The following is a 13,050-nucleotide window of genomic DNA, read 5'->3' as shown; positions in this document are numbered from 1 at the left end:
CTGACCTGAACGGGAAAAAAGGGTGGCAAGAGCCCAAGGAGGAACTAAATCAAATGTCTGGCAGAAATAATCTAATGTGCTCCACGGAAACACAAACATAAAGTAATGAAAAAACAATAAATTTATCATATTTCTGCATGATGTGGTTTGCATGATTTACATGTCTGGTGGCTCGGCTCGTACTTCGAACCTTAGGGTCAAGTCGGGGCGCTGCGCTGGCTCAGCTGTCCCAGTGGTCCCTGTGAATTTGTTTTTTGACCACTGACTACCTTCTGCTGCTGCCTCTGGCCTGCCTCTGCAGCTGTCTGGTCTCGACGCGGTCATGGACATGAGCAGGGGGTGCGGTGCACAATGCCGTCAAACAATGTCCAGTGATAGTTCCGCTGCTGTAGTCTATCTACATTGTCTTTACCTTTTCCCCACAACCCGACTAATGCCGAAAACACTGATGACAACCACAGTCTGGAGTAAATCTTACAAGCAATCACAGCCATCACAAACAAGCATTGGCATAGCCAATAGGTCTCGCCTTTGGTACGTTATAAGTGTTTAGTTATCCAGCACAATATTCTTGGTGCAACAACATCAACTGTTGCATGGCTAAACACTTATAAGATCCAAAAGGCGAGACCTATTGGCTATGCCAATGCTTGTTTTTTCTTCCTATAGATTGCAGGGTGCGGTTTAAGAAGTCCATGTCTGCAGCAAGGAAGGTTGGAGGTCAGCTGTGCCGCTCCTGTGTTCACTGGCGGGATCAGCAGAAGCGGCTCCAGGGCAGGGGTTCAGTCTAAAGGCACTCTGGGTCACTTTATCCGCTGGAACTTTACCAGCAGACAACCTCACCTCCACGTTAGACCACTGCACATTTCTAATGCATTTCTTACTCACTTCTTTCTCTCTTGTGTAATAATTGGCCAACAAAGCCCAACAATATACGTAATTCGAGCCATCCTCAACACACTGTTATCTACAACTCACCCCCCCCCTTTTTTTCCCGATTCTATCAATGAACATAGGGGCAGATCTACAAGCCCCATGCGCCACATTTACGCCACCGTTGCGTCACTTCTGTGACGCAGCGGTGGTGTAAACCATGCGCCATGTTGCGCATTATTTACAACGTGACGCATCTAGGGAGATGCGTCACATTGTAAAGTCATGCGCCACATGAAACTTGCGTTAGGTTTCATATGGGCGTTCCGGCGCAGGGTGGTCGTTCCGTCGCAGGAACGCCTCGTAAAAGTGACACAGTGATATCTACAAGATTTCGCAGAGTCACTTTTACGTCCCTGCTGTGTCAAAACCCTGTGCCTGCTTGAAGCAGGCGTAAGGAGTGACGCTGCATGTTAGGCATAGGGCGTCCCTGAGCATTGCTGGAGCCATTTCGTGCTTGCGACACGACTCCAGCAATGCGCCGCCCTTACGCCACAGGATGCTACACGCATCGCCCTATCCCTGCGCCACAGACACATTTGTGGTGACGCATGTAGGGAATTGCGTGTCGCATCTTTTCTGACTCATCCCTGCTGATTTGCAGAGATGCGCCAGAACTCGTAAATCTGCCCCAATAAGTTTACCAGACTGATGACGTGTCACACACACTCACAATCTTACTCATTCTTAAGGAAACCTGACATATTGAGGTCTGAATGAATGCCGCTTTAAAGGGGCCAAAGAAGCAACAGACTGCGACGTAAGTGAAATCAAATACAACGATCTTTCCTAAGCCGAACACGGTCCTAAATCCAATAATATACAACACGTTTATAGTTTTTTCATAGCCAGTGTGCGGAGATTTTTCTTTTGAACGGCTGAGTGCTTTGTGTTTGAGGCTGTGTTTTTTATTTGACAGCTTCCAATAGTAATAATTTCTGTGACTATTACAACATGCACCTCCCCTCCGGCTTCCACGGCAATGAGCAGAACATGCAGGAAAAGGTTTGCAGTGAGTCAGGGCACATACTCGCCCGGAAAGAAACAAGAGCCAACTCTCTGGCAGAACAAGGAACTAGGACTAAAAGGCGCCTTTGGCGCAAAATCAGACGCGCCAACAGAACAATAGCGGGTGCGTTTTTGACAGTCCGTATGTAAGTAAAAATTTTGAAACCAACAGATTGAAAATCAAAGCCTAAATTACGTTAGGCACACGTATGGATTTTCAGAAATAGGTTAAGAGTTATAAAATTATATTTGTAGTTTTTTTTGTTGCAGATTTATATACGTTACACAAGGACACATTCTTTATTTGGTAGGCGCAGGGATATTAAGAGGCATATCAACAACAACCGGCGATAATTATCGCTAAGCGCACTTAGCGCTAGGATAATTATCGCCGGCTAGCGTGGATTTTTATCGCTGAGATAGCGTGCTATTAGCAACGCTTATCTCAATAGCGATAAAAATCCTCACGCTAAGTGGCTAATGTGAGATTATCGCTGGAAACCCAGCGATAATCTCACGTTAGCTTGTTGATAGGGACAGACAAATTTAGCCATGATATCCTCCTTCCATAGGATATCATGGCTAAGTCAGAAAAATACCAGACGTAAAAAAGCAGCGTTAACCGCGGTTAGCGCTGCTTTTTTTGTCTCTAACAGGGTTAGCGATATTCTTGATAATAGGAGAAATGTCACTTAGCGACATTTCTCCTATTATTTTACTCTGGAACGCCCCCTTTGCATCTCATTAGAGATGCAAGGGGAAGCGTAGAGTAAAAAGGTGCTAACATGCGAATTTGCTTGTTAGCACCCTGTTGTTGATAGGGTGCTAGTTTTATCTCTGCTTTTTTGGCTTTTAAAGCCAAAAAAGCAGAGATAAAGCCCTTGTTGATATGCCCCTAAGTGATTTGCCCAGAATCGCAGGATGTTAAGCGGACGCCGAGGCTCGAAACCGGTTCCCCAGCTCCAGCCGTAAGGCTACATCCTAGGATATTGCATGGTATCCCATACAACCACATAAATCGTTCACAAGGCATGTCTTGAAGAGATCAACTTGTTCCAGTTAACAGAAGAAAGGCAGTATGATGACCTATATGAAAAATACATCATTAACTCTCCTTCCCCGTTCAGTTTTACGCTGCCATTCCGCCCTTTTTCTCAAAAAGGCCAAATATTTAAAAGATACTGTGATCGAAAGAAGAGCAGCGTCTGTGTGAGAGCACCGCGTGCCTGTGTGTGAACACCGCGTGCATCTGATAGGCTCTGTCAGTGCGCGCGCCTGTTTGTGAACACCGCGTGCCTCTGATAGGCTTTGTCAGTGCGCGCGCCGGTGTGTGAACACCGCATGCTTGTGAAAGGCTCTGTCAGTGCGCGCGCCTGTTTGTGAACACCGCATGCTTGTGAAAGGCTCTGTCAGAGCGCGCGCCGGTGTGTGAACACCGCATGCTTGTGAAAGGCTCTGTCAGTGCGCGCGCCTGTTTGTGAACACCGTATGCTTGTGAAAGGCTCTGTCAGTGCGCGCGCCTGTTTGTGAACACCGTATGCTTGTGAAAGGCTCTGTCAGAGCGCGCGCCGGTGTGTGAACACCGCATGCTTGTGAAAGGCTCTGCCAGTGTGCGCGCCTGTTTGTGAACACCGCGTGCGTGTGAAAGGCTCTGTCAGAGCGCGAGCCGGTGTGTGAACACCGCATGCTTGTGAAAGGCTCTGTCAGAGCGCGCGCCAAGGTACACCCCCCCCTCCGTCCGCCTTAATGTGGAAAACAGACCTGCAGTGCTCTGCATGTGAGGAAGCAACTCTCACTGTGGCTTATCAGAGAGAGCTCATTAAAACTAAATTAAGCTATAATAAAACACATTCTTCCTTTTCCAATGTCAACAAAGGAGAGAGTTTGCCGGCTGGAGTGAAAGGCTGACATCGCGGAATAATCACATCTAGTCATCCATGATAAATGCACAGGTTAGCAGGTGTCTTTTCAAACAACATTGGGACAACGCCAGCAGGTTCCTAGAAGCCTTTTCCTGTACACAACCGAATAGGAGCTGAGCCCTCGTTACGTGAGGTGCAATTTCGTGGGGGCAGCCCCACTGTTAGATTGTTTCTTTTGATCAAAATGAAAAAAAGAATTCGATTTTCTTTAAAAAAAATCTTCAGGAATTAAAAGGGTACAGACGAACGTGAAAATATATGCACGATCTGCTTTTATATACTTAGGCCCTAACAGCATTTCAACCTCAGTAATACTTCTGGGTAGAATACTGCCCAGAATTACCAGGTCTGTAAACTCCAATGTGGTAGTAAAAAGGCTACGTTGTGCAGGATAAGAGTGGGGCTCGACTCTGTCATGTGCGAGGTTAAAGATTGGATGCGAGAGGCTCAAAGGGGTTTCATTGGCACGTTTCCCTTGCAGGAGTGAGCTATGAAACCATCTGTTTGCATGTTAATTACAAACAAATGGTTTCGCCACGTGCACGTGTTGCCATTCAAAGCAATGCAATGCGCGCACGCTTTTGCCTGAAAAACTGAATCGATTTCTAAAGGTCTCCTCCTATGCAACGCATGCGCGCTGCGTAGGCGAGACCTAAAAACAACAGTAGGACAGCAAATGTTAAGAAAGAATAGTAATTGCTCTTACCTCAGCGATAGATACAGCTTTAGTGAGTTCTTTGCTATTTTCCAGGTCATGTTCTCCAAGAACCACAACATGGGATGTTCTGAGAGAGGAGAAAAAGTATTTTGGGGAATATTATTACAGAGCTCTTGGCAGGTTACGTGTTCCCCGCGTGAGAGGACATTTCACCGAGTGAGCACCCATTGTGTAGACACAAAGCTTGGACGATGATGTGACCTGGTCACAAGCAATTTAGGCAAAGCCGCTCCAATATGAAAAATATATTTACATTGCCAGCCTTACAAATGGGTGAACCTAGTTTAAAAATGTATTAAAAACACTTCAATAATGCACTACAAAAAAATAAAACGTAATTTTCAGAAATGATATTAATTAGGCATAGATTTATTTCACTGCACTGAAGAGACACATCTTTTTGCTCCTGTAGAATAGGGGAAGATGGCAGATAAAAAATGCCCTGAAAGCACTCCATTGGCTCCCAGTGGACAAAAGCACCACATTCAAGGCTGGTTTCACCACCCCAAGGCCCTTTGGAGGAAATGACCGGGTCATCTGCAGAGACTAGCCCCTCGCTGTGGCCCGACCCGGCCTGCACGGCTCTACAACGGCACATTTGGCTATTGCAGCGTTTCGGACGGATAAACCATGGAACCCTTAAACCAATCTCTTGGGAAGGCACAAACTCGTTTCATAAATGAACTGGCTCGAAATGAGCAGAACGGATCTCATACCATGTAGGGTTGTGACTGAGAATATTGGGCTGGGGCCCGCATTTACCAACTGGAATTTAACTTACCCTTTCTCTTTATTGTTATCTTTTTCTAATCGTTGTGCTCTGAAATCGACGTGCAGTGCTGGATAAAATGAAGCAATAAAGACATGGCTACCAAGTTCACGCTCGCCAGTCTCACTGGGTTTGGACAGGCAGAATATAGTGTCAGCAACCTGACCTACAGAAACGACAGCCAATAACTAAAGACCAACATGACCCACCAATGACTCAATGTGTCCAGGTGGTTGAGGGTTCCAGTATTATCTACTTCAGACATCGTTGAATTCCACCTAACACCGTGGTACTCATAGTACGGCCCGCGGGCCGCCAGCGGCCCGGCAGGCCTTTCATGGCAGCCGGCGGACCTTGCAGGTTATGTAACCATGGCCCCCCAGAAAGACAGAGGGAGGGAGAGTAAGAGAGTGGAGAGAGAGAGACAGTGGAAAGAGAGAGTGGAGAGGGAGAGAGTGGAGAGAGAGAGAGACAGTGTAGAGAGAGAGTGGAGAGGGAGGGTGGAAAGAGAGAAAGTGGAGAGAGAGACAGTGGAGTGAGAGAGACAGTGGAGAGAGACAGTGAGAGAGAGACAGTGGAGAGAGAGTGGAGAGAGAGACTGACTAAGAGACTGCGATAAATACTGACAGAGAGAGTCTGAGAGAGAGACTGACAGACAGAGAGAGACTGACAGAGAGAGAGACTGACAGAGAGATAGAGACTGACTGACAGAGAGGGAGAGAGAGAGAGAGACTGACTGACAGAGAGACTGATAGAGAGAGAGAAAGAGACTGAGAGAGAGAGAGAGAGAGAGGGAGAGAGAGACAGACTGACTGAGGGAGAGAGAGACTGACTGACTGAGGGAGAGAGAGAGACTGACCAAGAGAGAGAGACTGAGAGAGAGAGAGAGAGAGAGAGAGAGAGACTGGCTGACTAAGGGAGAGAGAGACTGACTGACTAAGGAAGAGAGAGACTGACTGACTAAGGGAGAGAGCCTGAGAGAGAGAGACAGAGAGAGAGAGACTGACAGAGAGAGAGACTAACTGACAGAGAGACTGACTGACACACAGAGACTGACTGACAGAGAGAGAGTGACTAACTGACAGAGAGAGAGAGACTGACAGAGAGAGAGACTGACTGACAGACAGAGAGAGACTGACAGAGAGAGAGTGACTGACTGACAAAGAGAGAGAGAGACTGATTAAGAGAGAAAGACTGTCTGACCAAGAGAGACAGAGTGTTTTACTAAGAGAGAGAGACAGACTGACTAAGAGAGAGACTGAGAGAGAGAGAGACTGACTGACTGACAGAGAGAGAGAGACTGACTGACAGACAGAGACTAACTAAGAGAGAGAGTGACTGACTGGCAGAGAGAGAGAGACAGAGAGAGAGAGACAGAGAGAGAGAGACTGACAGAGGGAGAGACTGACTGACAGTGAGAGACTGACTCACAGAGAGAGACTGACAGAGAGAGAGAGATACTGACTGACAAAGAGAGAGAGACTGTCTGACTAAGAGAGAGACTGACTGACTAAGAGAGAGATTGAAAGAGAGAGGGTCTGACTGACTGACAGAGAGAAAGATTGCCAGAGAGAGAGAGACTGAGTGACCGACTGACTGACAGAGACTGACTGACTGACAGAGAGAGAGAGTTCTGACTGACTAAGAGAGAGAGACTGTCTGACTAAGAGAGAGAGCCCGACTGACTAAGAGAGAGACTGACTGACTAACAGAGAGACTGAAAGAGAGAGGGTCTGACTGACTGACAGAGAGAGAGATTGCCAGAGAGAGAGAGACTGAGTGACCGACTGACTGACAGAGAGAGAGAGACTGACTGACAGAGAGAGACTGACTGACAGAGAGAGACTGACTGACAGAGAGAGACTGTGGCAGCGGATTCACTCCCGGAACCTAGCACTGATGAGGGGTGAAGACACTACTACTAGCCATGTAAGGGAGCTTGGTGACGATTGACGGGAGTATCGATGAGCTTATGCTGTGCTTAGACTCCATGAAGGAAAAGCTGGAGGGAGCCAATCCACGGCTGGCAGCGGCTAAGTGCCGGATATACGACACTGAAGACACCCTTCACACAGTAACAGAGGATTGTATGCACATGGCACTTGAACTCAAAGGAAAAACGAGGACCTGGAGGCGAGGTCTCGGAGGTGTAACATCCGCAATCTGTGTCTCCTGGAGACAACGGCCACGAGGAAACTGGAAGAGTATATAGAACATTTACTTGTGAATGTTTTTGGCCGAGATAAATTACCATCCCAATTTGTGGTGGAAAGAGCCCACGCAACCTGGGTCCACAACCAGTCCCAGAACCGCCATCACGCCCGGTCCTGGTGAGCTTAATTGCAGAGACCGAGATACCATACATGCTTTAGCCAGGGATCAAACTGAAATCACACGTGAACTTAACAAACTACCCTTATACCCAGATCGCTCCCAGGCGATGCAAGATGCTCATCGGAAATTTGGGCCTGTGAAGAAGAAACTGCAGGGACTGAATATTCAATACGCACTGTTGTGCCCCACTCGTCTTTGGTCCTACTATAATGGCAAACCTCATGTCTTTAGAGATCACCAAGCTGCGACTCAACTCTTACAAACGCAGGAGAAACAGATATACAAGAATCAACACTAGTGGACCTGCCTAAAGTCAAGGCCTCAGTGAGTAGCACTTCAGGGCCTGGTAATGTGCATATCACAGTGTCGAGTCCCCAGGTGGATGGTGCGTGGCCTGCGGGAAAGTCTACGCCATGCCGGACTCAGTGGGCCTCATTTATGAAAAGTGACGCATCACTGCGTGAAAACAGGGATGCGTCACTTTTCACTGCGCCCTCCCTGCGACTCCAATGGTGCGTCATATTTACAGTACGACGCATCATGTCGCAAGGAGTCACAGATACGTCAGTATTTCTGACGTATCTGTAGGCGCAAAAGTGACGCATTGCTGGAGTGTGTCACGAAAGTGACGCAACTCCAGCAATGTGTCCTTTCACATGGGGCAAGCCCCATGTGAAAGGGCCTGCGTCAGTCTTACGCCTGCTGTGAGGCAGGCGCAAGATATTGACGCATTTGCACCCTAGAAGTGGCGCAGTGAAATCTCATAGATTTTACTGCGTTACTTCTAGGATGCTTGCTTACGTGGGAACGCCCACCCTGCATACATTGTACCTGACGCAGGTATAATGTAGCGCAGGGGTTTACAAAGTGACGCATCTACCTAGATGCGTCACTTTGTAAATATGGTGCAACAAGGTCCAGTTTTTACATGCTGATGCGTCACAAAAAGTGACGCACCGGCGGCGCAACAGTGGCGCAAGGACTCATAAATGAGCCCCAGTGTTTTTTCTTATGGCTACATACAAACACACAAAAGGGCAGTCTAAAATTAGCTTTTTGCTTTTTCCATATAATGCTTGTTATAGTTCATTCTGTTTTCTACTAGCCACCCACAGGCACAAGCCGCCTGAACTATGGGGATATTTCTGAGAGAAATGGGGATGGTTGCATTAGAGGGGGAGGGTGGGGGTTGGAATGTAACTGACCAGATACGATTCGGCGTCGGAGGGCAGGTGGGCTGGGGAAATAATGGGGTAAAGCCACTATGCATTTCTGTATGTGACCGCTTTGTGTACGATAAGCCCTACATAGAACTTAGCCTAGTGCATACAACTACCACCATAGAGTCTGACTCTAAGCCACCTCTGGTGAAATTCATGATGTGGAATGTACAAGGCCTAAACAATCCTAAAAAAATACACCAGGTATTAGCTTATGCCCCGCAACATTGAATTGATGTTCTCCTATCGAAGGTAAACCATCTCTTGCCCAACAGAAGCCAGCATGTGGCTAAACAATGGAGCTCACATACAATGTTTGTTACATACTCAAACTACTCCAGGGAGCTTGCCATACTTATAAGACCTAATCACCGATTCCAACACCAGGTGTTCGGGTTTGGACCACATGGTGAAAAATGTCACTAGAGCACATCAGTGGTGAAGAAATATGCCACCGGAATACACTAGTGGGCGAGGGACTCCGAGATCCCTGTGTGAGACGTCAAATTCCATCTGGTTCATTCAAGTCCCACTCTCTTGGCTCTTCTAGCTCGAATATTAGACTACAACAACATGGTGCTGCTTGAACTGTGCTACTAGATATAATGCAGACTAACAACTTAGATTAACATCCGGACAACACGCTCTGGTACCAAGTGGGAATACATGTGTTGCTCTGTGGTCCACAGATCAGCCTCTGGGCTGGATTTTTGACTAGGGGCCAGGGATGTTCAGGAGCAGACAAATGACATCACACATATGCCCCACATAGTGTTGGACCAATCCCTGGTAACCATTACACTACACCTGCTGGAGGCGGACGAGATGCATCGAATGTGGCACCTGCAGCCGACCATGCAACGTCACTTCTTTTTTAGGGAAGAAATTAGACAGGCCGTAGTGACATATTTTGTTATGAATAAGGACTCAGCGCAGGGACATGGAAAAGTGAGGGAGACCTTTAAAGCTGTAATACAAGGAGAATGCATATTGTGGAGGAACAACCTTCTCAAACCGATTAGAGGCACTCTTACTCAACTGGAAGACAAATTAAAATTACTTGATACTTGATACAGCTCAGATCATGATCCTGTGGTGTACAGACCGATCCAGCTGACAATACGCAAGTTCCATGGCGAGGAGGATTCAAATACTTAGGGAAATGCGTGGAACGAGAGTGACCGGGCGCACATTAGCCAGACTACTGAAACCCAAATGGGCTTCAAATCATATTGCCCTAATAATGACAAACAGGGCTAGAAGAAAGCCTATTTGGTATATATTCTTGCCGAATGTATGTCGTACTACCATACTTTATAAACCACTACACACTGAGCCGATGATGAGGGGCTCACAGAACATTCAGAGCAGGTCACACTGACATGGGTGGAGGTGGCAGAGTGGGAATTGTTATGCTCCCCAATTGCCACAGAGGATGTTTTCTATGCTGTTAAGGACCTCACATAAGGCAAGGTGCAGGTTAGCAGTGGCCGGGTAAGTTCTATAAAGAGTAGGGCGAGCTCCTGGCCGCATACCTCCTCTACACATATGATGAAGCCCTTCAGAAGGGCAATGTCCCGCCACAGTGCAGATGGTGGTGGTGGTTATCACGCTCCTTAAGTCTGGAAAGTCTTTTAAGGAATGTGCTTCCTATAGACTGCTATCCTCCATAAACAGGGATAATAAAATCTTGGCAAAAATCTTAGTACCACTATTACAAGGCCTAAACTTCCAGGAAAAACCGGGGTTCATACCACTGCGCTCCACTGCTGACAATCTTTGCTCTCCATCAAATTGTTCCTGATTGAAGGCAGCAGTGGTGTTTCTTTACACCACCAAGGTGTCTGATTCCATAGAATGGCCATACTTATGAGCAGTGTTGGGAAGAATGGGGTTGGGCGCCCCAGTGACCAAATGGACCAACCTGCTCTATACTAACCTGATGGCATCATCCGATTGAATGGCTAACTCTCTAACCCTCCCTCTATGCAACGCAGGACGAGGCAGGGTTGCCCATCGTCTCCTATAATTTTTGCCTTAACATTGGAACCTTTAGTTAGCAAGCTCCACAAATACACGACAACAAAGGCTTCCAGTCTGGGCCGCACAGGATGCTGGCATTGCCATATGCGAATGGCATTCTGCTGTTGGTGAGGAACCACCACTAACTTGGACCCTATCCTTTACGAGATCACCAAATTGGGATGCTGGTCAGGTCTTGCCATGCACTGGTCCAAGCCCCTTATGATGCAGCTCACAGACATCTGAGGTGTCCATGGCAATGGCAGGAGGACCACAGCTGGTACCCTGGGATCCTGATCCATAAAGCTCTAAGAGTGACCCGGAGGGAGAACGATGGTACTTTACAGACTAAAATGGAGTCCAATGGATTGAACTGCCCATAACAGCGACAGGCAACATTGCGATGATCAAAGGGTGATACTACCCCAGCTCTAAACCTTTTCCAAGATATCCTGATACTGCTGAACCAGAGTGTTTTTAACCATTTACAATCCTCACTAAATAAACTCTCGTGGGCGAGTAAGAAGCCGCGAGTCAAGTGGTAACTGCTAGGACCATATGATCAAGGGAGGTTTGCCGTACCACATTTACAGATATACTACTACATAGATCAAACGTGGTTTGCCGCACACTGGTTTCGTAATGTCCGACAAGTACCACAACTAAACTTAGAAATGGGCTTGGCAAATCCCTACAAGCTTCATAGTGCTGTCATGCAACCTCTAATGAGACCAGGGCCTGAAATTCAGGTAGTGCAATGCACAACATGGAAACGACGAGCTAGATTCACTGCCATAGAAATTGTATACTCCCCGCACATTACACTGTCCCACAACCCTAAACTGACAATTACTGGTGAACCATTGAGGGTACAGCACCTACAGGACAGCCAAATCTGGACACTGGGAGATTTGTATGTGGGAGGAGACTCCTGACCCTGGAGGGATATCTATCAAAAGGCCGCTCCACACCACTAGTGATGTAACTCTATGCCAGGCTCTGTGTGGCGGTAAGAAAGGCATTTCCTACTCATCCTCAGGAGCCAGTGGATCGGAGGGTGTTGGGCCTTGGTGCAACTGGTGCATTAAGTACAAAAAGAATCACCACAAAGTACACTACAACCCTAGGAGACATGCCCAAGGGGGGGCATCATTACAGAGCTAGATGGATTATGTTGCTGGGGAGACACCTTACAGACACGCAACGGGAATGCTGTTGTCGGTATACAAAAGAAGTTTCCATGAACTGAAGACATAGACTGATGCATTAAAAGTTTCTCCACCAGGTCTACTAAACTCCATCCAGACTGTATAGATACGAAGGGAGGGACAGCAGTACATGTGAAAGATGCACCTCTTGAGGATGGTTTTTTACATCGGTCATGGGAATGGAAGGCGATTGCTGAATACTTGAGTGGGCTGTGCCACCCCATAACCAACATTGTGGGCCTGAGACTGCAGCCTGATGCCCTGAGGGCATTACTGGGTTATTTCAAACTGGTACTCAAATGCAGTAGGAAATTTGTTGGACTCGCCCAGATCTTGGGTAAGCATTGCGTGGCTGTCATGTGGGGAAGGGGTGCACGAGCCACATTAGACAATTGGCTACGGACCTAGTGACTTGAGTGCAAACTCAGAAATATACAAACAGCTGTGGGGGTTCTGCCCTAAAAACATTTGGGACCAGCTGCAAACCTATCTCGCTGGAAGGGTGAGAAATGGCAATGATGATGACAGGAGGGACCTAGGAGGCCACAGGAGAGCTGGGGTCAGTTCACAAGAGGGGTAAACTTAGGGGCAGATCTATATTGGAGATGCGCACCTTTTACGCCGCCGTTGCGTCACTTTTGTGACGCAGCAGCGGTGTAAACCCTGCGCCATATTTACATCGTGACGCATCTATGGAGATGCGTCACGATGTAAAGCCCTGCGCCACGTAAAACCTGCGTCAGGTTTCACGTGGGCGTGTCGACAGAGGGGGGGGCGTTCCGTCGCAGGAACGCCCCTGAAAAGTGACTCAGTCAAATTTATAGGATTTGACTGAGTCACTTTCCCAACGCTGATGCGCCAAAACCCTGCGCCTGCTTGAAGCAGGCGTAAGGCTTGACGCACCATGTTAGGGATA

The 13,050-nt window shown here is 47.5% G+C and overlaps 1 protein-coding gene across 1 annotated transcript in view; it reads right to left on the bottom strand.

Annotated features, from left to right (window-relative positions):
* Positions 1-13,050, bottom strand: part of LOC146813608 (chymotrypsinogen B-like) — a 77,240-nt gene that overhangs the window by 44,143 nt on the left and 20,047 nt on the right. The window contains exon 4 of the mRNA XM_085609096.1: positions 4,570-4,648. Coding sequence (XP_085465222.1) covers positions 4,570-4,648 — 79 coding nt within the window. The remainder of the gene's footprint in view (positions 1-4,569; positions 4,649-13,050) is intronic.

Source organism: Triturus cristatus, chromosome 6 (genome assembly GCF_964204655.1).
Source record: "Triturus cristatus chromosome 6, aTriCri1.1, whole genome shotgun sequence".
Lineage (NCBI taxonomy): Eukaryota > Metazoa > Chordata > Amphibia > Caudata > Salamandridae > Triturus > Triturus cristatus.
Note: the sequence above shows the minus strand (reverse complement) of the source record. Positions and strands in the feature narration are given on the sequence as shown.